Source organism: Notamacropus eugenii, chromosome 1 (assembly GCF_028372415.1).
Source record: "Notamacropus eugenii isolate mMacEug1 chromosome 1, mMacEug1.pri_v2, whole genome shotgun sequence".
Classification (NCBI taxonomy): Eukaryota; Metazoa; Chordata; class Mammalia; order Diprotodontia; family Macropodidae; genus Notamacropus; species Notamacropus eugenii.
Window position 1 is genome coordinate 15745979 of NC_092872.1, and position 25884 is coordinate 15771862.

The following is a 25884-nucleotide window of genomic DNA, read 5'->3' on the forward strand; positions in this document are numbered from 1 at the left end:
CTTTCTACAGTCAGAGGATAGGTTGTGGAGAATTAACCCATCACATGGTTTGCACAGACATTTTCACAGGAGTCACAGTCACACACATCCTATTACAAATAGTAAACACAGATGTTTTTCAGAGAGGCCTCATCTCTGTCTTTTCTCTCTTTTTGTCTCTTACAAAAGGCACACACTTATAAAGAAAGCTTAGATTGACTGAAGAGTATGATGCCATTAATTTTTCAGCAAGACTGACTCTTAATAGAGTCCTAACAGAATCAACCTTGTTGCTGTGCTGAAATCCAATTAGTTTTTTGAGTGTTCAGATCTTTTTTCACTGCCCTTTTTCACTACCTCTACCCCCAAAATAAAAAAACACACCCTCAAATTTAAGTTGGGTTAAATTGAAGAAATATTATTAAAATATGTAATCCTGGGTCACCATTCTATACAATCATACCTCGCCTAACATTGTGCTTTCCACAATACTTTTGTAATAACATAAACCCAAAGTAATCACATTGCCACTTCGTGAAACCCTGATGTACCATTGTCAGGCTAATTGATCACAGAGAGCATTGAACCTGTGGAACTGGCTGTCTCCTATAACATTATTACACCTAATTAATCATGTTAGTCGAGGTATGCTCGTAATAGTGAAAATATCCAAACCCAGTAAGAGACACAGGTCTGATTGACATTGTTTTTTAATGCACAGAAAGGGCTAAAAACCAGAAATGTGGCACCAGGTGAAGAAGGAAACAGGAGATGAGTGTGATCTGGTTTGCTCATAGTAGTTTCTTTGTCCAAGATTGCCCTTGACTGATTCAAAGTTCGCATGGAGGAAAGAAGAGATTCTATCTCTGAATGAGAATACCACCCTGGAGGATGGAAATTAATGAGCCACTTTGAGGTTGCCTTCAAAGGAGAACCTATTGTTTCACTCTCCTTCACCACTTCCAGTAGTTACAAGAGTGCATTACAAATTTTACAGAGGGGTTAGAGGAGGGTTGAAAGTGGCTTGGGGGAAGGACAGGAAGGTCAGGATGGAACAGATAGCGAGACTGGATCACTTAGGACTCGACTGTCCTGTTTGTCCTCTGATATTCTTCCAGTTGGTTCTTCCTGTTCATGGCCAGCCGTAGGTCTTGCCTGATCACCTGGATCTGCTTCTCCAGCTCAGTGAGCTCCTGGGTCACTGAGGTCCTCGCAGTATTTAGGGAGTCTGGTTTCCCATTGGTGGTGAGGGAAGTGGGAATCTCTCTCCTCACTATAGGGAGGGAGATGCCGTGATGGGGGTGAATGTTCAGGTGGCTTTGCCCTTCATCACTGTACATGTATTTCCGCCGATTGCAGTGGCTCATGTCGGTAGTGTTCCATACGCTGAGCTGACTGTTTGCTGCGTTGGACCTGGGGAGACAATAGAGATCTTTCAAAAGAATGATACTTTGAATGACACTAAAGAAGAAGGATTTTTAAAAATACCAATTCTGGTGAATTTAGAGTATTACGGTAGCCTTTTCATCCTCAATCTGACTCCTAGCCCCTGAATTCATCTAGTACAGGGGTGGGAAGCCTGTGGCCATAAAGGATTTGTTTTGTGAAGTTTGGATTCAGCCAAAGGTCCTCCACCTGAGGACCTAGAGGACCACATGTGGCCTCAAGGTCATAGGTTCCCTACCCCTGAAGTACCTCCAGCTGGGGACCAGATAACTTCTTTCTTTAGGCTTTGTTAAGGACATGTAATTTCTTCACATAAATCCTGTAAGATATGTAAGGAATTATTATTCAGTCCATGAGGTTTTCTTTGCAAAGATATTAGAGTGGTTTGCCATTTCCTTGTCCATGGGGTCTCCATTTTACAGATGAGGAACTGAGGCAAATAGGGGTTAAGTGACTCACACAGCTAGTAAGTGTCTGAGTCCAGATTTGAACTTAGATCTTCCTGGCTCCAAGTCCATGCTCTTTGCACTGTACCTTCTTGCTGCCCCATAGGTAAGGGATCACTGGCTTCATTTTGTAGAAGAGTTTGCAGCTCACAGAGAAGTGACTTGCTTAAGGTCATGCAACTATTAAATTTCCCAATCTTCTGGTACTCTTGCTGGGACTGACTTTGCATCCCCCTGAGTCTTACCAGGAGGGCTGGATTTCTGTTGCTAAACTTTTGGTCTTCTTGGTGGGATCCCATGTATCTGCTGTTAGACCTCCCTGATACCAGCAGCCTGCCTGCTTGGACCTTTTGCCCACTAGCAGACTCCAGACTTCCTTGCCTTTTTGATTTCCTTGAGGTTGCCCTCTAAGCTTAATGCTGAGACCCGCTTGGACTATCTGTCCCACCCTACTGTGTGTTAGTCCAAGCCTTTAGCCTGTTTTTCTTCTGATCAAATAAGATTACATTTAAAGCACATTGCAAACCTTAAAAATGTTTCATAAATACTATTATTTATATTCTTATTACTGCCTGATTCCCTGATTTCTGGCATGAGTATCATCATTCCCATTTTACAGGTGATCTAGCTAAACCACAGAATGTGCCTTGCTAACACCTCACATTTCTCTGGTACTTTAAGGTTTCCCTACAAGAACACTGCTGGTTAGGCATAGAGAGAGGAAGAAACTGAGACTGAAATTGAATGATTTGGCCTAGGTTTACATGGCTTTAAATAAAGGAAGTGTCAGATCAGGGACTCAAGGGCAGGCCCTCTGACTCCAAATCTTTCCGTTCATCCACCTTGTCATGAGTATATGAGCCTAATGGGGCCCAAAGCTCTTCTTTCCCATCCTACAAAGAGACTGACACTATGACATGTATCATTCTATATATGGCAGAACACGTTTCTTTAGCTGACTTCCTTTTATTCTGGGGTACTAGTGTGCCCTGCTCATCCATCATCCCAGAGTGACTTGTCCTGCATCCTAGTAATTCTGCTCTGAGTGTTTGTGTTTGGTGAACTGGAAAGTTCTCATCTGAAGGGCAGAATTGAGAGAAAAATGTGTAAGTACCACAAGTGATGAGATTTTTACAGGGAGGATTTAGAATCTATGTCAGGTCTAAGGCTTAGAAAACAAATCCCGAGGCAAATACCTAATTATCACAGGGCAAATAAAAACCAAATAAAAATCAGTTTTGCCACCGCTCTTGGTGTGACTTTTATCCCAGCAATGCCACTGGGATGTCACTTTGGAATGAGGTACCTACAATTTAATGGGAAGCCCCCTAGGGCTCTAAAGGAACAGACTATTCTATTGCTGAAATACAGTCTTCCAGCTGCACACCATTAGAAGAGGTTCTCACCGTATGAATGGTCAGATTATGGCTTTGAACAGTACTGTTAACAATGTATTCAGTTTGGTGAATAAAAAAGGTAAAAAAAACCCAGAATGGTGGGAGTAGAGATCCAATCCAGGGAAAGAAGGTCATAGAATCATAGATTTAGACCTTGAAGGGAACCTAGAGATTCAACTAGCCCAGTAAGGAACCTGAGACCCAGAAAGTCACATGGAAGCAAATGGAAGATAAGAACGTAGAGGGTGAGAAGGGTTACCAAAAAATTCATGTCGGCTGTGTTGTTCATTCAAGACATTTAGACATACCCTTGAATGTGTCTGGTGTGTTCCCACCTTCACTGTCAAGCAGTCTGAAGGTGGTAGCATATGGAGCCCCAATAAGGAGTACTGGTGTTGGTCGTGACCTTGGCTACACCTGTGCTGCCATTTCTGACATGACATGGTGACTCTGGATTACTGAGTCAGGAAATACCTGGGTTCAAATCTCACCTCTGGCATTAGCAGTTCATCTCTAAAATGGATATCAATAGCTCTAGTATCCACCTCACACTGTTTGTGAGGGTCCAATAAAATATAGTGCCTCACAAACCTCAACGTGCTATATAAATGCTGAGTGCCACCTCAGAAAATGCCCATGGCAGAGTACTAGTTAATGGGACCAAGCGTGCCTTGATAGGAATGATATCATTTTTATATTTGGCCACATAAGGAAAGTTTTAGTCACTTTTGTTGATGTTAATCCTTTTTTCCTTCTCCTTCCTTACCTCATCTTCACAGGGAAGAATTACACTCTTTGTGAATTTTCAGATAGGAATACCCTGTATGCAGTGATACAGGATTCTGGAGAAGATAGGGTGGGCATGACAAGATAGGTACATTAGGCAAAATTCATGCCTTCATCCTCCTCCTCCTCTAAGCATGTTCTAACATGTTAATGTCTCCCAAAATATGTTTGACCTCTTTTTCAACCTATATCAAGATTTTAATCTTAAAGGCAACCACTTTTGTGTTTCCTTAGCACTTAATATAGTACTTCGTATGTAATAACACTCACTCAATGTTTGTTGGATTGAAAAACATACACTCAGAGGGAGGCAGCCAAAGGTTCAGACCACTGTGAAAGCACTATCTCTTTCCAAGCCCTCAAGAACCCAGCTGACTTCTTTTGAGGCCTCCTTAGGTGTTAGCTCATTTCCTATAATACTGATAGAGGCATTTTCACTGCTCAGCATCTTCTGTGATCTACTGACAAGATACTAGTTAGGATCATAGAACTTGAGCTGGATTGGAGCCCCCACAGAAGCCAGCTAGGCCAACTCCCTCATTTTATAGATGAGGAAACAGATCTGGAGAAATCAAATGATTTTGCCCAGGGTCACAGAGATGGTGAGTGCATGAGAAGGGATTTGAACCCAAGCCCTCTCTAGAGCCAAAGCTTTTCCCACTATTCCATGCCACTTCTCTGTATAGACTGTGTCAGGTAGTTGTCAAATGCCAAGGGGGAAAGAGAGAAAGAAGGCAGACTGAGAGTAGCAGCCTGGGTTTCCTGGCAGACTCAGGTTAAGCTATTGCTTACTTCCCAGGGGAAAATGGCACTCATTTCTAGGAGCTTTGGAAGATAAATCACCTCATTCTCCATCAGTCCAATAAAATTTTTTGCTGGATGGGGATAAGCTTAGAAGGACCTAGGAGAACCTGGCACTATGAGGACAAAAGGAGTAGATGATTCTGTGCTTGCCTTTGAAGGAACTTGCAACGTATTGAGTAGGTATGCCCTCTCTGCATCTTACAGGTGAAGGAGAGACGAGAATCTATGTGTTTGTAGGCACAGATTCCCATGACAGCCTTCTTAAAAGGTAACAGGAAGGAGAAGAGGAAGTTTATCCAATTTCATCTTTGGTTTTTTGACTGAAATTTTTTTATATCCTCACTCTGTATCCTTGAGGTGCTGAAGCATATGAATTCACAGCATTCAATACACGAGGTTACTTAAAAGCAATTAATGATTGTTTTATATGGAAGAACCATGTAAATATTGGAAGGGACTTCAGACATAGTCCAACTCCTCGACTTGTACAGATGTAGAGGCCCAAAGAGGGTTTGTGATCTGTCCAAACTTTTTCCACAGGTAAGTCAAGAGCAAAACTGTGATTTGAACCCAGTTTCTTTGACTCCAAATCTAACACTCCTTTTCCATGCTGCCATACTGGAGGTCAGCTGGCCAACTTATGCTTCATACTCAAGGCAGAGAACCTATTCAGCATGAAAATGTCAAAGTTGGGCTGATATAGGAACAGAGATATATACAGGGATAGAAATCATATAAGGGAATAGTGACACTAGAGGGCCATAAAACCTATATTAAGAAAGCCCAAACAAGGCCAGAGACCAGACAGTTCTACAGACCATATATAAAGGCAGACACCTTACAGGCCAGAGATCTTCTCAAGAGAGAGGCCATTTAAGACAGAGACCAGATACAGCTAGGGAACATATAAGGCCAGATATCATACAGGGCCCTAAATCAGAAAGGGCTAGCTAGAGATCATATAAAGTCAGAGACCAGATAGGTCTGGAGACTATTTAAAGACAGAATGTAAAGATACAGAGATTATATAAGAAAAGACAGAGATAATAAAAGTCTAGAGATTAGGCAGGAAATGCAAAACTAAGGGAACTCTAAATATTTGGACATTAGGCTGCAGGGGTGGAGGAAGGGTCTGTTTTCTGATATTTTATAGGCATTCCATGTAGAAGAGGGATTTGATTGTTGTACTTGGCTATGAGGAGGGGAGAGAACTTGAGAGAACACAGAGGAGAGAACTTCCAGTTAAGTTATAAGGAGACAGAAGTAGAAAGCATTATAAAATGTAAAAATGATAATTTTGATTATATTAAATTAAAACGATTTTATAGGAATAAAACCGGTGTAGCCAAAATTAGAAAGAAAACAGAAAATTGGGAAAAAAATTTATAGACAGTTTCTTAGATAAATTCTCAGATACATAGAGAACTCTGTCAGATTTATAAGCATGAGTCATTCCTCAATTGATAAATGGTCAAGGGACATGAAGCTGGTTTTTTGATGAAGAAATCAAAACTACATGTAGTCTTATGAAAAAATGCTCTGAGTCATTATTGATTAGAGAAAGGCAAATTAAAACAATTTTGAAATATCATCTCATTACTATTAGATTGGCTAAAATGATGGAAGGGGAAAATGACAAATGTTGGAGGAGATGTGGAAAATTGGGACATTAATGCACTATTGGTAGAACTGTGAATTGATCCAACTGTTTTCAAGAGCAGTCTGGAATTATGCCCAAAGAGTCATAAAACTGTGTACACCCTTTTATACAGAAATACCACTATTAGGTCTGTTTCCCAAGGTGATCGTGGAAAAAGCCAAAAGCCTATATGTTCTAAAATTTTTATAGTCACTCTTTATGGTGGCAAAGAACTAGAAATAGAGGGGATGCCCATCTGTTGGGGAATGACTGAAGAATGTGGTATATGATTTTGATGGGATACTACTGTGTTATAAGAAACAATGAGCTCGTTGGTTTTAGAAAAAACATGGACAGATTTGCATGAAAATGAAACAAACACAACCAAGAAAATGTTATATACAGTAAAAGCAATATTGTTTGAAGAGTAATCATGAACACCTAAGTTATTCTGAGTATTCTAAACACTCAAATGAACTACAAGGACCTATGAAGGAAGATGCTATCCACCTTCAGAGAAACAGCTCATAAATAGCAGTATGCATGGTAGCTTTTACATATATTTAAAATTTATATCAAATGGTGTCCTCTAGTGCAGGGTGGGGAGATAGGGAAGGAGAGAGTTCAGAACCTAAAATGTAACAAAAAAATTTAATTTAAAAAAGTTATAAGGAGACAGATTACATTTCAGCATGAGGAATCAATTTGAACTGGCTAACAACAGGATGGATTGCCTAGGTAGGTAATAAGTTTGCTGTCACTGGAGGCCACTGAGTCCTGGGAATGGCAGTGATCCCTCCAGACCACATGTCCTGCTTCCTGCATAGTCCCTGATAGCCATCATTCTGGAAAGCAGGACGTGATCTGGTAATGCCTCACAGGTCTTGCCTCCTTAGCAGCCACAGATACTGAAGACTCACAAAAGTTCTTGACCCTGTCAAGTGGTTCAATATAAAAAATATTTTTATCAGTGGAAAGGACATTTAAGAAGATGCTTTGCCACTGTGCTCTAAAAACCATTTCTACTGAGGTAATAGAATGTGAGCTCCTTGAGAGTGGGGATTATATTATTATTATTACCAATAAAAATAATAGCTAGCACATACATAGTGCTTTAAGGTTAGTAAAGTGCTTTACAAACATTATCTCATTTCATCCTCACCTGGGAGGCAGGTGCTCTTATTGTCCCTGTTTTATAGATGAAGAAATCAAGGCAGACAGAGGTTGTATGACTTGTCCAGGGTCATAAACTTACTAAATGTCTGAGGCAGGATTTGCACTTGGGTCTTCCTGACTCTAGGTCTAGCAGTATCCACTGTGCCACCTCTCTATGAATTAATTGTATTTTTTTTTCTATTTGCATCATCAGTACACAGTGATTTGCACACAGTAAATAATTAACACTTTCATTCATTCATTCATTCAGGCAGTAACATGACATCATTTGGGATGTCCAGAAGGAGAATTCAAGTGGAGAACTGGACTAGATTTTGAAGGTCTTTTCTAATTCAAGAATTCTGTAAGTATCAGATGAAAAAGTTGACAGACAACTTGAAAATCAGCTCTGGAGAAATAATAATGCCTCCTGTCTTCTTCTTCCCCAGTGGAAGACAACAATAGCCATTTATGTAAAACTTTCAAGTTTACAAAGTTAATGTTACATATCTTATGGTACCCATCGCTTCCTTGCTATGAGCATCCAGAAAATAAGTGGTTCTCTGTTACCTGTAAGATCAATACATAAACCTCTTGTTGGCATTTTAAGCCCTTCACAATCTGACTGGCTTCAGCTTTTCTCTTTAGGCTGATGACTCCCCACTCAAGTCCTCCACACCCAGCCAAACTGGCCTATTTGCTGTTTCCTATTGGACATTTGATTTCCTGCCCCCATGCTTTTGCGCGTGCGCACGTGCATTGTTCCCTGTGCCTGGAACGTTCTCTTTCCTCACATTCACATCTCTTGGGACCCCTCACAGCCTTTATAAGGCTTGGCTTATTCAAGAGGTCTTTTTTGATTGTGCCCCTCCCACAACCATAATTGTATTTTTATTTTGAATATTTCTTGTGTTCGCTTAGTTGTGACCATGTTGCATCCCCATGATAGAATATGAGCTTTCTAAGGGCAGAGGTGGTTTCATTTTTGTATTTGTGTCTCTAGTGCTCAAGTTCACAGTAACTGGCATCTTAATAAATTTTTGTTTGGTGATTGAAGAGATATTATTAACATCAATTTAGAGAGAGGAAACAAGTTCAGAAGAGTTGATACTTGCCCAAATCTCTCTGAAGAGCTTTGGAATTGATTGCGTGACATGAGAGACACTGGCACAGGACTGCCCAGCATGGCCTGCCCCCATTAAAGAAGGCCTTTTGCTCTATGAGCAAAGTAGAATTGCAGTAGCTCAAAAGAGAGGTGATATGTGCAAAGTTAGAGACATCTCCACTCCAAATGTTCACATGCACTATTTGTGCCTGACCTGGTGTAGAGATTCTGAGCTTGTATTGGTCTGATCAGCCACCGTCAGACACACTGTACCTTGATCCCAACATAGTGATGTCACTTTGGTCCTCTTTGAGAACCAAGGACAACACACAAACAACCAGCTTCTTGCCCAAGACCACCTTCACTATATCACCTTCAGAGATTCACCCTCTCCCTACCCTATTATTGCCTAAAACTCAGAATAGAGGGGAAGAAAGATGACTCCTTCAAATACATTTTAACATCCAAAATTGCTGTGTCCTCTAGAGCCCAGGCAATGGACCCCAAACTCTCATCCAAATATTTCCTGGGCATCCTACCAGGCAGAAGGCATGCTGGTTTTATAATTTGTTCTGGCTTCCTCAAAGCTCTGGAGCAGCTGATAGGTAGAGGAAATGATTCGGAGGGAGGAGAGTCAGGGCAGCAAGCAAACAGAGTTTTTGAAGTCTTGGAATTACTCTGGAATTTAATGAAGGCGAAGGACAGGGAGACCTTTGTGGGTCACTGGGAGATAATTTGTGGGTAGGGATGCCAGGATAGATGGGCTGACTTATTTGAAAATTTCCCTTGGAGCCATAGAATTTAAACATACCAAAAGAGCACATGGAATGCAAGGGTTATTCATATTTATGTATGTGTCATGGACCCCTTGGCAGTCTGCAGAATCTTATAGACTCATTCTCAGAAAAAATGTTTTAAGTGCATAAAATAACAGGATTACCACGGAAAGGAATTATATTGAAATATAGATCTCTATACATATAAATCTCTCCACATTTATATACATACAGATATATAAACATACAGAAGAGTGTACACAACATATGTACATATGAATACACATAGTTATGTACACACAGGCACATATACACATGTATGTATGTCTGGTGTGTTTGGGTGTATGCAGGTACAAATACAAGCTGTATTATACTCCTGATTCCACATCTAATCTTCAGCAAGTCATTCAGCTGCTCCAGGCCTGCCATAGCCTCATCTGGAAAGTTAGACATCTGAATTAAATCATCATTAAAATTCTAAGTCCTTAATGTTAGTTTCCTCTATACCTGAATTCTTCTCCTGGCTATTCTGTTACTAGGTGTGTAGCATGTCATAGAATCTTTGATCTTAGGTTAGCAGGATCTTAGAGGTCATTTAGTCTAAAGGCGTCAAACAGGCACAAGGGTCACATGTGGCCCACGACAGTTCCAAGTAGGAGAGAAAATGTAATTAGACAATATTTAACAAAATAAATGAAAATGCAATGGCACAGAGATAATATTGATAATAATTGCAGCCTGCAGAGATTCTTACGTTTCTATCGGACATGACTGATTCGTCTACTCACCCCATGAAGTCTTTTTTTTTTACTATAGTCATTCTTGATGAGGGAACCATCCAGCTGCTGCTGAGACACTGCCACTGATCATGGCTTTACCATGTAACAAGGCAATGCATTCTTTTTTGGACCACTCTGCTGTTAGAAAGTTCTTCCTTACAATAATAACTACACAATTAAAATATGGAGCTTTAAGGTTTACAATGCTTCCCTCACAATGATCCCAAAGGAAGATAAACAAATATGACTTTTATCACTTTATAGATATTGGAGAAAGTGGCTTGTTTACAGCTGGCACAGTGTCAACGGTGCCGTTTCTTTTGGTTTTTAGTAATGAAGTGATAAAGCTCGGGATTTGGAATCAAAGGGCTTGTGTCAGAACTCTGGCTTACTCCCTGTGTGACATTAGGGAAAGCTACTTAATCTCTCTGATCTTCAGGTTCCTTATTGCAAAATAAGGGAATGGCGACTGGATGTTCCTTCCTGCTCTAAATCCTGTGACCTTGAACTCAGGCTTCTGTACTTTTCTCAGTATATTCTTGGTACCTCTGTTACAACAAGTTGAAGTCTGCCTTGCTATTTTCATTCTGCTGTCTGGGGCCACAGAGCATAAGTCTAATTTCACTTCTCGATGACAAACCTTCAAAATAAATGAAGTTTTCTCTGTATATTTTCTTCTGGGGAGTCCCCAGAATTCCCTCAACCATTCCTCATTTAATATAGTCACCACCCCCCAAATATGTTCCACTTTCTCCACATCTTTCCTAACAAATGGGATCCAGAACTAAATATAATAATCCAGATAAGGCAGGTGCACCTTCCTTTCTGAATGGAGGCATTAAAGAATTCCTCAGCACTTAACACAGTGCATGGCACATAATAAGTTCCTAATAAATGCTCATTGACTTGACCTCTTTGTTCTGGCCAGTGTAGAGTAAGCCTCTCTCATTGGAGCTTCAGATCACTTTTTTTTTTGGCAATGGTATCACTTTGTTGATTCCCTCAGGCTGACTCAAGTGCATCTTTTTCACTCTAGGTGCGGTTAATCAGATCTGTCCCATCTCATGCTTGTGTAGTTGCATTCTGAGACCTGGTGCATTATTCAAGTGCAAATTAAGTGTGAAGAAAGCTGGCAGCGACTCCTGGGGCAATCTGTCCACTCTGCTCAGACTCTGAATTGCCAGGGCTGCCTATATTAGGGAATCCCCATTGACTCTTAAGAGGAAAGCAGAGATGAACTGTCTCATGTGTCCTCTTTGCTCCTGAACAAAAGGGTTTCCACCTGAAATAAGAATTCTAGGGCAAGCCTTGGGGCAGCTAGGGAACATAGTGGATAGAGTGCCAGGCCTGCAGTCAGGGAGACTCATCTTCCTGAGTTCAAATCTGGACTCAAAAACCTGTGTGAGCATAGTTAAGTTACTTAACTCTCTTTGCCTCAGTTTCCCTATCTGTAAAATGGGGATTTTACAGAAAGGAAATGGGAAATACTTTAGTATCTTTACCAAGAAGATCTCAAATGGGGTCACAAAGAGTCAGACATGACTGAAAATGACTAGATAACAAGAGCAAGGCTTCCCCCAAGTTAAATTTAGTCATTAAAGATGTAACCCAGATGAATGGAGAGAATAACCATAAAAGAGTTAAAAACTGAATGCTGCAATATGATACTAACTTAGCTTGGAAATATGTTTGATGTAAAAGTTAAAAATCCCAATAAAATATATTTTGAAAAATACAATCAGGGAGCTTTAACTACCTAGAGTAGTTTGAAGGCTTCATTTGGTTATTAGGATCTATTACTGTGAGTAATTGAAGGAATTTATTTACTGATTCACTGTCTCTGTGCCCTGGTAATCTTGCCATGGTTAGTCAGAAGTTGAGATTAACGGGGAGTAAGGAGAGATGAACTTACTCTCTCCTCCTTCCTCCTATACCTTCCTTCTTCCCTAGAAATATTAACATAGGTGAGAGCCAGGGGAAGAAGGAAGGGAGAAACAGCTGTTCTGCTTAATAAAACAGAAAGACTTGGAGTTAGGAAATGTAGATTTGAGTCTTATCTCTACCACTTAATAACTATGTTTCCTTGGGGAATTATTTCACCTCCTCAAGCCTCAGTTTCCTCATCTGTAAAATTATGCCAATAAGACAGACGTTATTCCTAGCTCATTTAGTTTTTAATGAAGAATGTTCTTTGTAAACCTTGAAGAATAATCTCATGCTAAGATTATGTCCATCCAAAAACTTTGAAAGACTTACGAACTCTGATCAGCACAGTAACTAAACATTATTCTGGAGTATTGATGATGAAGCATGCTACTGACCTCCTGATGGAGAAATGATGGACTCAGGTACAGATTGCAACCTGTATTTTTTTGGACACAGCCAATATGGTAATTTGTTTTGCTTGACTATGCATACTTGTTACAAAGTTTTCCTTTTTTCCAGTGGGAGAGAAGGGAAGATGAGACAGAAAATGAGTTTTTGTTCATTAAAAAAATAAAATGAAAGATAAAGTCACTTATTTGAATCCTGTCCCCTTTTCTGCCTATCAGTTTCTCAATCTGAACTCTAAATTCTTATTTGAGATATGGTCCCAAATTCCTTTTAACTCCTATCACATGACTTGGGTTATTCGCACTGGTTAAAAAAATAAAATATTTAAGTGTATTAAATATTTTAAAAAATATATCTTATTTTCTAGTAAAGTTAAAAATTTGGACTAGAGGTTGGAGACAAGATAGGAGGTCTTCATTCATACATGAGAGATCGAATGGCTCATAGGATGATAGGATTTAGAACTAGATTATCTAGTCTAACACCCTCATTTCACAAAAAAGGAAACTGAGGCAAGCTAGAGAAAGAAAAGGATTTGCTCGAGGTCTCACAGGCAGTATTAGATGCTCCAACTACAAAGCCATTTCTCTTTCCCCTGTGGTACATATGCAGGTATATTATATCTCTACCTTCTTCTATAGTCCCTGACTACCATGCAGCTGATTTTTATTATAAAACCCCCTTCCAAACATTGCTCTGATTTTCTTTTCAGAAAACAAATCAACAATGAATCTATACCATTAATCCATTTTTTTACCTTTTTTCCACTTGTTTTGTCTTGAGCTGCTGCTTTTCCTCAACAAAGGAGGTATTTAGAGCTCTATGTAACCTCTAGAACACAGAAAACAGAAAACATAAAGAGAAACAATTAGAAACCCCTCCCCTACAAAGCCACATACTTCAAGTAAAAAAAGCCCTGGCTAAGCATCTGCCTACGAGAATAGAGGGTATTGAGTTAGTTCAAGAGAATGTTGACTTTTTCTTTCCAACTCCAACGGAGGCTGGGAGTTAATTCCCTTCCCATTGAGTTGTAGGTTCAGTTACATTTAAACGGCACAAAAAATCTCTAAGTTGTCATTCTATCTTTAGAATGAAGCCATATGACTGAATATTTAATAATTATTTGGGGTATGAAAAGGTCAGCCCAAACAGTCTCCTTATCTTAATGAACAGCCAGTAAGATGAGAGCTTCTTAGAATCCAAATGTCCTCATAATATGAGCTGCTCAGCTACGTTAAGGGGATGAGGGAATTTACAAGATCGTAGATTTAGATCTGGAAAGAATTCCTTAGAGGTCACCTAGTCCAACTCTCTTATTTTCTAGGCACAGAAAAATGAAATAACTTGCTCATGGTCACATAAGTCCTAAGTATCAGAGCCAGGGTTTGAATGTAGGTCTTCTGACTCCAAATTTAGCATTCACACCACACTGGTGGTGATGACATGGTTCATGTATGGGGGTGGCCAGTGGTATTACTGACTTTAAGGAATGTCCTAAAGGTAACAAACATCTAAGACCTATGGGTGTTAGAGCTCACTTAAATATGGCTTTTACCATAGAACAAAGAAATAGGATGCTTTCTCAAGCTACCTCTTCTATGGGGGTAGTTGTGCAGAAGTGAAAGACTTTAAAATGCTTTCATTAGGAAAGATGCTTTGTGCTAAGCTTTGCAGGAGATATAGAAGTATGATAAGAAATTGTCCTGTTTTCAAGGAGCTTAATTTGATGGGAAAATCATTTTAGAATAGAAGTTATTAATATGAAGAGGTCTATAAACTTCTAAAGGAAACTTCTGTGGATAGATTCAAGGGGTTCCATGAACTTCAATGGGAAAAAAACTAACATCTTAATTTTTCTGACTTCTAAATGAAATTTAGCATTTGCTTCAATTATTTAAAAACATTATTCTGGGAAAGGATCTATTGGCTTCACCAAATTAACAAGGGGTTCAGGACACAAGTGAGGCTAATAAGAACTCCTATTTTAGAGGGGAAAAGAGCTGTAGTTTGTTATGACTGTTTACATGGTTTTAATTCTCCACACAGCTGACTAATCCTGCATTTCATAGAATGAGAGTTGGAAGAGACCTTAGAGATGAGCCTAACCCGTATCTGAAAAATTAGCTCACTTTAAAGCTAGGTTTAAGTCCTAAGCCTGTGTGATGCTGGACAAAATACTTACCACCTCTGGGCCTGTTTCCCACCTGTAAAGCTAGAATATTGGACTAAAAGATTTCTAAGGTTCCTCAGAGCACACAATTCTATGATCACTGCTCAATGGTCATCCATCTCCCAAACCAGCATGTTCCATTTTTAAACATTTCTTAATTAATATGAAATTATTTCTTATATTGAACTGAAATCATTTTCCCTGTAAATTCCACCCGTTTTTCCTAGTTCTATCTTCTGAGGCCTAACAAAATAATATTTCCCACATGACAGCCCTTCAGATACGTATATAGTTAGCATAAGACTTCCTCCATGTTTTCTTGTCTGTAAGCTAAATATCCCCACCTGAACCCCAAAGGCATGCTCTCAAGGTCCCTCACTGTCACAGTTGTCCTCCTGAGGAGGGACTCATCCAAATATGGCATTTATTAGAATATACTTCTCAAGATATGGTCTTGCTTACTATATGCTTGATAACCTGGTATGGTTGGAATTGGGGTCCTCTGGTGCTCCCATGGCACTCACCTGACTGGTGTGGAGCCAGTATTTCAGCTTGGATTTCTTTTTGATTCGTGGTAGGATCAGCCTGTATACTATGTGCTCTCCAATGGTAGTTAAGATAGATAAGCCAATGCCAATGCACAGCATCACGAAGAGTCCGGAAAAGTGCTTAATACCCATTTGTAAAGTCTAAATGAGAAAAGAGAAGGAAAAAGAAAAGGAAAGCTATTAGCAAAGAATGACAATATGATTTGGTTCGTTGTAGTGTACTCACAGCTATGACCCTTATTCTAAAACAAAGTCAGAGGTATAATACTTGTGTACTGAATAAATAACAAATTCGTTCATTCTTTAAACATTTGTGAAGCAGCTGCTAGATGCAATACATCATGTTAGAGTTAGATATAATGTGGATACAAATGAAAATGAAACAAGGTTCCTGCGTGCAAGGAGCTTATCGAGAAGGCAACATAAAATTTAATCTATGAAACAGTACCAAATCTTGTACTATATCTATTGTAAAAAGGAATCTTTGATTCTTCTGGTTTAGGCTTAGGATTAGGAAATTATTCAGGTTTGGTTTTTGTCATTAACTCATGGATGTTACAAATGCTGGGGAGAGGAATCCTCTGAGTTTTTGTGAGTCTAAAGGAGTTGCCACTGAGGTCTGAGAACCTCTCTGTACTGTTATCATGAGTATCTTGAAATTCTCCATCTGTTTTAGGTAATGAGGACATAGTCAAGGGAAGAATGACTCCAGAGAGGATAGTAACCACTTGGGTGGGGTTCTTTGAGCCACTTCCTGGTTCTCTAGAACCTGGAACTCGTAGTTCCATTCCCTGAGCAAAGTCTGGATGACCATTTATCAATATACTATAGAGGGAACTTTGTTTAAGCATAGAGGAGACTAGATGCCTTCTGAAGTCAATTTGAGCTGTTGCCAACTGTGCTGGGCAATTTGGTGGGTGGTGAGTATTTAATGTGAGGCTGACTGCTCATTTTTCAGGGATATTGTAGACAGGATTAATATTTTGAAAGGAACTGGAATATATGACCTCTGAGGTCCTTTCCACCTTTGAGATCTTAGCTTTTGTGATGTCTCCAGCCTCAGAGAAGTTCTTTCATTGTGTAAATCTAGGAAAATGTCTCTCTGCCTTAGCTTCCTCTTCCATAGCAAGATGAGGACACTCTTTTTCTCCAGGTATCAGGTCTAAGATGTGATTCTAAAACTTTTAGGGCCTCAGCTGTCATTATAGTTTATAGGTACAATATTACTATGAAAGGCAATGCTTCCCTAAGGGAAGAGACTGTTCCATTTTTGTTTTTGAAATGCTAGCATCTAGCATAGTGCTTGACACTTTGTAGATGCTCAAGAAATGCTCAATGATGAATTTACCATTTAATGATAATGATGATGACCTTTGCTTCTGTGTTCTTTCAGCCAAAAGAATCAAAAAGAATTTCAAATTTTCTGAGCTTGATTTTTTCACTTTGTTTAGAGGAACTAAAGAGGCATGTGCATGGGAAGACAGCCTCAGATTCCATCTCCTGTGATCTCCAATTCATCCAAGATTACAACTGGCTGCTCAGGAGAACACTAAAGATACTGACCATTTGTAGATTTCTTTTGGCTAACTTATAGCTTTGGGAGGGGTGTGGAAATGCATTTTTTGAGCATGGAACAGGCATGTAAGATACATTAATTCCCTCCCTTCTATGTTACCCTCTCAACTCATGTTCCTTAACTTGAGGCTGCAATTGGTGGCAATATAATTGAAAGAGAATGATGATATTAATGATAACAAATACTTAGATTTATACGCAGCTTTACAATTCAAAAGTGCTACTGCCTACATTGTCTCACTTGATTTATGTAATAACAGTTGAGGTAGGGTTTATTGCACCCATTTTACAATGAGTAAATGGGTTCAGAAAGGCTATATAGTGATTTACTCTAAGTCATATATCTAGCAAGTAACAGAGATTTGGAGTCCAATTCAGGGTTCTTCTCAGCTCAGGGTGATTTTCATTACAAATGCTATGCCTCTCAGTTTCTGTTTTCATTGGCCCACTTTTTTCATTGCCTATCCTACATTTCACATCCTAAATATTACTATTCCTGCCCCATCTTCTCATCTTCCTGACCTGCATATCCCTGCTTTTCAGACTCCTCTTGATTTCCATATTTCTGTTATTGGTCTCATCACCAACCTAGTCACCTAAACTTGAAGCTCTGAATTCATTTTTGACTCATCTCCTGAAAATTATCATTTCTGCCTCTTCACAGTTTCTCAGCTGGAAAAACAGAGGCTTGGAATATACAATCTGGTAAGACGTATCTTTGATTCTATCTGAAAGGAGATTGATTTTAGAGAAGCAAATATTGTATCCCTATTTGGTCTATGGGAACATTGGAATGGGAGGTTAGGGATACAGGAATATCCTTAGTGATTATCAAGCTTTTGGAGGATCTAAATGGTGAGAAAATACTAAGTGCAAACTGTGTATAGGAGTCAGGGAGTTGTTCAGTCATGTCAGTTGTATCCTACTTTTTATGACTCCCCCCCCACCCCGTTTTTTGACAAAGGTACCAGAGTGGTTTGCCATTTCCTTCTCCAGCTCATTTTACAGATGAGGAAAGAGAGGCAAATGGGGTTAAGTGACTTGCCCAGGGTCACACAGCTAGTAAGTATCTGAGGCCAGATTTGAACTCGTCTTGCTGAGAGCCTGGAGCTCTATCTGCTGCACCACCTAACTGCCTAGGAGTCAGGAAGACCTGAGTTCAAATCCAGACCCAGACATTTATTAGCTATGGGACCCTAGAAAACTCACTTAACCTCTCTGTCCCAGTTTCTTCTTATGTCATGGGGATTAAAATTAGAACCTACCTTCCAGGGTTATTGTGAGGATAAGATGAAATACTTATAAAGTACTCTATAAACCTTAAAGTATGGTATAAATTCTAGCTATTATTATTACTAATAAACAAGAGCCTTTTCTGAAGTTCAAATGAGCTGGACATTGGAGAAAGAAGCTGTGTATGTTTTCTGTAGAACGTTGTACTCATTCTTCCCCATCCTATCTCGAACCCATATATTTCTTAACCTTTCTATCACATAACTGTGATGATGCCACTCTTTTGCTCAAAATATAAATTGTAATGGCTTCCTGTGATCTATTATATAAAGTCTATACTTATAGTTGCTAAAGTTAAAAGTAACCTTAGAGATTATCTGGAATAACCCTAGGCATGGATAAGGCATGGGTGAACCATGGGCAGGCATCACCATTTGGTCCTTCCTCGTTGAGGGAAGAGAAAGTTGTTGTTGTTATTTGATTGTGTCCAACTGCTCATGATTCCATTTGGGGTTTTCTTGGCAAGAGCATTGGAGTAGTTGTCAATTTCATTCTCTAGTTCATTTTACAGATGAGGAACTGAGGCAAACAGGGTTAAGTGACTTATCCAGGGTCATACGACTAGTAGATGTCTGAAACCAGATTTGAACTCAGGTCTTCCTGACTCCAGGCTTGTCACTCTGTCCACCGTGCTGCCTACCTGCTTTTCCAAGGAAAAGAATGATTGGTAATTCTCCCTCACCATGGTGTGCCAGCCCTATATCCATGGATGCTTATGATATAATCCCTTTCTTTTACAGAAGAGGAGAGTGATGCGCAGAGATCTGATATAAATTAAGGTCCCACTGGAAGTAATTAGCAGACTTAACATTCACACTCTCTTAAATTTTCTTCAACTTCTTTTCCTAGCAGTGAAGGGACCCACCAAAGCTTAATAGTTCTTGCCATTTTATATGCTCAATGCAGCACTTTTGGTGCAAAAAGGAATTAGAAACAAAGTAGATGCTTATTGATTGGGGAGTGATTAAAGCATCATGGTATGTGAAGAATATTCCTCCACTGAAAGAAGTAAAGAACATGAAGAATTCAGAGAAGCGTGGAGAAACTTATGTGAGCTAATGCCTGAAGTAAGCAAAACAGGAAAACAATATGCTACTGCAATAAATGTAAATGGAAAGAATAACAAATTCAAATTGAATAATATGTAATTATAATGACCAACCTTGACCCTGGAGAAGACTTGGGAAAATGTATCTGTTTCCTTTCATTGCAGAGGGTGTGGAATATTGTCAGACATGGTTGATGTTGGGTAGTTTTCCTGAACTATTTCCTCCCCCACTTCTGCCCTTTTTCTTAAAATTTTTATTACAAGGGATAGTTTATTGCATGAGGGAAAGAGGAAATGAGTATGATATAAAAAACATCAAAGGTAGTAATAAAAAGAAATAAAATTAAAAACAGAAAAGTGAGTAGAAAAGCAGATTTAAAGTCCCATTTAATAGTGTTCTTTATAGAATACTAAATGATTTTGTAAATAATTTATTGTGAGAGGTAATTCAACAAGGTGGTTATTTATGTGTATAGATTAGTGTATAGAGTTCCAAGTCAAGTGTTCTTTCTGTTATACTATACTCAATGAAAATAATCATAATGTACTGGGAGCTCATTATATTATGATTCATGATAAAGCTATTAGAGTATAATCCAAGCTGTACTATATTGTAGCCTATTTTAGATCAGATCTGATTCTAGCCTGTTTGATAATTCAGGGTTTGGCATTAGAATGAAATGAGACATTTACATACCAACTAATAGTTAGCCATAGCATAGGTTAAGAAATTGACTTCAAGATGTGTTTCCTCCCACTTCCCATGTGCTACCCCACATTCAAAAATTTCTAATTAAAGCAATGATATTGAGTGAGTTCTTCTCTGGGCTTCTAACTTTCCTTTCTCCAATTTGAAAGGTGTTTGGGAGGAGGGAGATTTGATCTGGAAGTTAATATGGCCACTCCAAAGAAAGTATCTGAAAATAGTACAAAAACCAATCTTATCTTTTTACAAAGCTGCATTTCTTATGTACTTAGAATGATTCATACATTTCTGATCAATCTGTTTCCCAAAAGACCTAGCAGTGTTTCAGAGCAGGGTAATTCAAATGATCCTAGGGTCACCATGAACACAGGTTAAGATGAGGATTCTTCAGCTAGACAAGACAAAGGCTCAGAGTGGATCTGATTGAACTCTATGACATGATTAAAAGTTTTGGGAATGTCTCCTTGAACTTTACTTGCTAAGTCTTGGAATTTTTCTAACCTCCTTCAAAGCCTAAAGGAGGTAATTAGCTTTTGGACCGAAAAAAAGAAAACAGTTATTCACTTATTCATCAGTAAATATGAACTGCTCATTCCAAGAAGCTGTACAAAAAAGAAGATGCATTTGCCATTTGATCCAACAGTACCATCATATGACAGAAAAAATATGGCTCACTTTAATTTGAAAATAAATGCTAGTCTTTTTAAATTTTCTTTTTTTTAAAATTCTTTAACATTTTTATTTAAAATTTTGAGTTCCAAATTGTATTCCTCCTTCCCTGCCCTCTCCTCTCCCCGAGATGGTAATCAGTCAGATGTAGGTTATGCATAGGCACTTATGTAAAATATTTCCATAAAAGTTGTTTTGTATAAGAAGACTGGAGTAATAGAAAAAAAAGAAAGTGAAAAATAACCTGCTTCAGTCCGTATTTGAACAATATCAGTTCTTTCTCTAGAGGCAGAGAGTAGGCTTCATCAAGGGTCCTTTGGGATTGTCTAGAGTTGTTGTTTGCTGAGAATAGCTAAGTCGTTGTCAGTTCTTTGTCAAACAACGTCGCGGTTAGTGTGTACAATGTTTTTCTAGTTCTGGTCACTTCATTATTCATTAGTTCATGTAAGTCCAGGTTTTTCTGAAATCATCCTACTTATCATTTCTTGTAGCACAATAATATTCCATTACAATTATATACCACAGCTTGTTTTGCTGTTGCCCAATTGATGGGCATCCCTTTGATTTCCAATTCTTAGTCATCACAAAAAGAGCTGCTATAAATATTTTTGCTCAGATAGGTCCTTTTCCCTTTTTTGGATTTCTTTGGGATATAAACCTAGCAGTGGTATTGCTGGATCAAAGGGTATGAATAGTTTTATAGCTCTTTGGGCGTAGTTCCTCATTGCTCCCCAGAATGGTTGGATCAGTTCACAACTCCACCAGCAGTATATTAGTGTCCCATCCCATCTCCTTCAACAACCATCATTTTCCTTTTTTGTCATATTAATTGCTATTCTTCTTACCAGTTGTCCACATTATTAGAACCTCTTCAATAATGAAGCCAGAAATGGGAATTGACTTTAAAGTTACTTCCAGAATTATTAGAAGTTATGTTCGGCTAATTCTGATGAAGCAATTAGCTAGTTAATTCTAGGTTATTAGGAATGTGAAATGTAGATACAAATATATATAATATACATATATGTATTTTGCAATTTGAGCAAATTATTCCAAAGCTAGACTAAAACCTTGAGTCATAACTTTTTCAATTTTCCATTTTCTTCTGTAATTACTATATCTTGCTAGTATTTTAAATGCCCTATTAATATTTTCCTTCAAGAAGTCTTGTGGGAATAGTAACAGCCATGCCTATTTTTTCTTTGCAGTGTGATAAGGTTTATTCCAGGGAATCAAATTTGGCAGCGAGTGCGAGAGGAGAAGTGATGACTTTAATTCTTTTCTTTTCAATTCTACCTGTCCTACAATGAAGAAGTCTGTTTCTTTCTCTGGAGATTTAATGGAATTCAGATGACCTTTCTTCTGCTATGGAACTAGCACACATGTTCAATCATTATTCAGTATGGGAGATGTTGAAAACTAAGGAAGTTCAATATGTGGTTTAGGGATTAAAGCAGGTCCATGAGATTGCTGTGATAATGTCTCCTTGAAGTAGCAACTGAGGAAGTCTCTGAGAATACAGCTGTTTTCATTTGAGGATGTACTGTTTGACATGGTGATCAGCACTCTTGCTATAGGTTAAGGGAAAGAAATTCCAGTTTCTTGTGGCTCTCAAGTGAGTTGAGAAAGTTAGTGTGGTAGAGTGGAAAAATCACTGGATCTTGGCATTGGGGGACCCAGATTCGAATCCTACTTCTCTCACTGCCTTTGTTACCTCAGACTATGCTTCAGTTTTCCTATCTGTAAAATGAGGGCATTGGATTAGACTGTCTCTGAGCTCTCTTCTAGCTTTAAATCTATGACCCAAGCATGTTAATATCTGGGTGCGAGTAACTCTTCATTTTTCTATGACTACAAAGCACTTTCTTCATAACCTTGGATTATATATAGTATACATCATCAGTCCCATTTTATGAGTAAGAAATTTGAAGCTCAGAGAGGTCAGAGTCAAGATTTAAATCTGAGTCTTGTAACTCCAAGTCCTGTGCTTTTTACCCTATGTATCATAGTGCCTCTCCACATTACACGATATAACAAAGATGTTGTTATGAACATTGTCAAGTTAAGTTCTTATACTTTGGGGCTTGTTGTGTATCTGTCTGTCTGTCTGTCTGTCTATCCATCTATCTATCTACCTAAATATCTACCTATCTACCTAAATATCTATCTATCCATCTATCTATCTATCTATCTATCTATCTATCTATCTATCTATCTATCTATCTATCTATCTATCTGTCTGTCTGTCTGTCTGTCTGTCTAAATATCTGTCTGTCTGTCCATCCATCTATCTAAATATCTGGCTATCTGGACCTATGGTTTCATTAATGTTTGAAATTTCTGGTGTGGAAATACTCTCAAATGGGATAATATCTATACAGTGCTTTAGCAATCTTAAAGTTCTATGTGAATGTTAGCTGTTGTTGTTATTATATTATCATCATTATTACCAGTACAGACAATGAAGAGTTGTGATTGACCAAGATTCTTACAGTCAATATATGTTAGAATCAGAATGTGAACACAGGCCTTCCTGATTTTAAGGCTAACTATCAACAATGCTATGGAATCACCTTGGGAATGCATTCTTGAAAATCAAAGGGGATTTGTTTAGACCACATATATTGAATATTTTGTAATGGTCTGAAGAGTTATTGGGTCCAGGGGCAGGATGATATAATGGAAGGACCTTTGTATCCCAGCTCTGCCACTTACTATCTGTGCAAACTTAGATCAGTAATTTCTTCTCTTTGGGGCTCAGGTTAAATGAGGAAGAATAATGTTTACCATTAGCGAAAGACATAAAATCAAGGCTTCTGTATCCCAAACATCCAAAATAAATATGCAATAGTCCCAGGCCATGGAAGAGCTCAAAAAGGAGTTTGAAAATCAAGTAAGAGAGGTAGAGGAAAAACTGGGAAGAGAAATGAGAACAATGCAAGAAAATCATGAAAAGCAAGTCAACAGCTTGCTAAAGGAGACTCAGAAAAATGCTGAAGAAAATAACACCTTTAAAAATAGGCTAACTCAACTGGCAAAAGAGGTCCAAAAAGCCAGTGAGGAGAAGAATGCTCTAGAATTAGCCAAATGGAAAAGGAAGTTCAAAAGCTCAATGAAGAAAATAGTTCTTTAAAAATTAAAATCAGAATTAGAATTAGAATGGAACATTCTAATTAGATTAGAATTAAAATTAGATGGAAGCTAATGACTTTATGAGAAACCAAGAAATTACAAAACAAAACCAAAAGAGTGAAAAAAATGGAAGATAATGTGAAATATCTCATTGGAAAAACAACTGACCTGGAAAATAGATCCAGGTGAGACAATTTAAAAATTATGGGACTACCTGAAAGCCCTGATCAAAAAAAGAGCCTAGACATCATCTTTCATGAAATTATCAAGGAAAACTGCCCTGATATTCTAGAACCAGAGGGCAAAATAAATATTGAAAGAATCCACCAATCACCTCCTGAAAGAGATCCAAAAAGAGAAACTCCTAGGAATATTGTAGCCAAATTCCAGAGTTTCCAGGTCAAGGAGAAAATATTGCAAGCAGCTATAAAGAAACAATTCAAGTATTGTGGAAATACAATCAGGATAACACAAGATCTAGTAGCTTCTACATTAAAGGATTGAAGGGCTTGGAATATGATATTCCAGAAGTCAAAGGAACTAGGATTAAAACCAAGAATCACCTACCCAGCAAAACTGAGTATAATACTTCAGGGGAAAAATGGTAATTCAATGAAATAGAGGACTTTCAAGTATTCTTGATGAAAAGACTAGAACTGAAAAGAAAATTTGACTTTCAAACACAAGAATCAAGAGAAGCATGAAAAGGTAAACAGGAAAGAAAAATCACAAGGGATTTACTAAAGTTGAACTGTTTGCATTCCTACATGGAAAGATAATATTTGTAATTCTTGAAACTTTTCTCAGTATCTGGATAGTTGGAAGGATTATACACACACACACACACACACACACACACACACACAGAGATAGAGAGCACAGGGTAAGTTGAATAGGAAGGGATCATATCTGAAAAATAGAATTAAGGGGGGGAGACAGGGATATATTGGGAGGAGAAAAGGAGAAATGGATTGGGGCAAATCATCTCTCATAGATGAGGCAAGAAAAAGTTTTTCCAATGGAGGGGAAAAGGAGGGAGGTGAGAGGGAAAAAGTGAAGCTTACTCTCATCTCATTTGGCTCAAGGAAGGAATAACGTGCACACTCAATTTGGTATGAACATCTATCTTACACTACAGGAAAGTAGGGGAGAAGGGGATAAGCAGGGTGGGGAGGAAGGGAGGGCAAATGGGAGGAAGGAGCAATTAGAAGTAAACACTCTTGGGGAGGCACAAGGTCAAAAGAAAGAATAGAAAAAATAGGGGACAAGATAGTATGGAGGGAAATATAGTTAGTCTTACACAACATGACTATTATGAAAGTCATTTGCAAAACTACACATATATAGCCTTTATTGAATTCCTTGCCTTCTCAGTGGGGATGACTGGGGAGGGAGGAAGGAAGAGAAGTTGGAACTCAAAGTTTTAGGAACAAATATTGAGAATTGTTTTTGTGTACAACTGGGAAATAAGAAATATGGGTAATGAGGTATAGAAATTTATCTTGCCCTACAGGATAAGAGAGAAGATGGGGACAAGGGAAGGGAGGGATGTTAGAAGGGAGGGCACATTGGTGGAAGGGGTCATCAGATCAAAGGTGTTTTGAGGTGGGAGAAGGGGAGGGATGGTGAGAAAATTTGGAACTCAAAATTTTGTGGAAATGAATGTTGAAAACTTAAAATAAAGAAATAAATACATTTTTAAAAAAATGAAAGGGTTGGACTAAATGATCTCTCTAAGGGTCCTTCCAGCTTTAAATTCTGATTCTATTCTGCCCCATAGGTATTTAAATACTTCCTGTTTCTAGTCTGCAAACATGAGATCCTTGCAAATTTCAGGTCTACCCAAGATTTCAAGCCAGCAATTCATATGTCTGAGGAAGGAAATGCAGCTGGGGCAGTGGTTCCATGGTTGACTATCAGAAACCATTTTAATCATCCAGCCAAAATTATTGGCCTGTTAGAGACCCCCTATTCTAGGTCTTTACTTTTAGGGGAAAAATATGATGAGTTTTGTTCTGGATGAGTTGTTTGGGGCTGGTAAGGGAAAGATCTCTCTTGTCTCCTGCATTCTGTCACCTTGAGCATATGTGTGTCTAA

The 25884-nt window shown here is 38.6% G+C and overlaps 1 protein-coding gene across 1 annotated transcript in view; it reads right to left on the reverse strand.

Annotated features, from left to right (window-relative positions):
- Nucleotides 1-961: 961 nt before the first annotated feature.
- Nucleotides 962-25884, reverse strand: part of GRIN3A (glutamate ionotropic receptor NMDA type subunit 3A) — a 215892-nt gene continuing 190969 nt past the window's right edge. The window contains exons 7-9 of the mRNA XM_072655052.1: nt 15341-15505; nt 13404-13477; nt 962-1392 (exon numbers count right to left, since the gene is read on the reverse strand). Coding sequence (XP_072511153.1) covers nt 1056-1392; nt 13404-13477; nt 15341-15505 — 576 coding nt within the window. The 3' untranslated portion in view covers nt 962-1055. The remainder of the gene's footprint in view (nt 1393-13403; nt 13478-15340; nt 15506-25884) is intronic.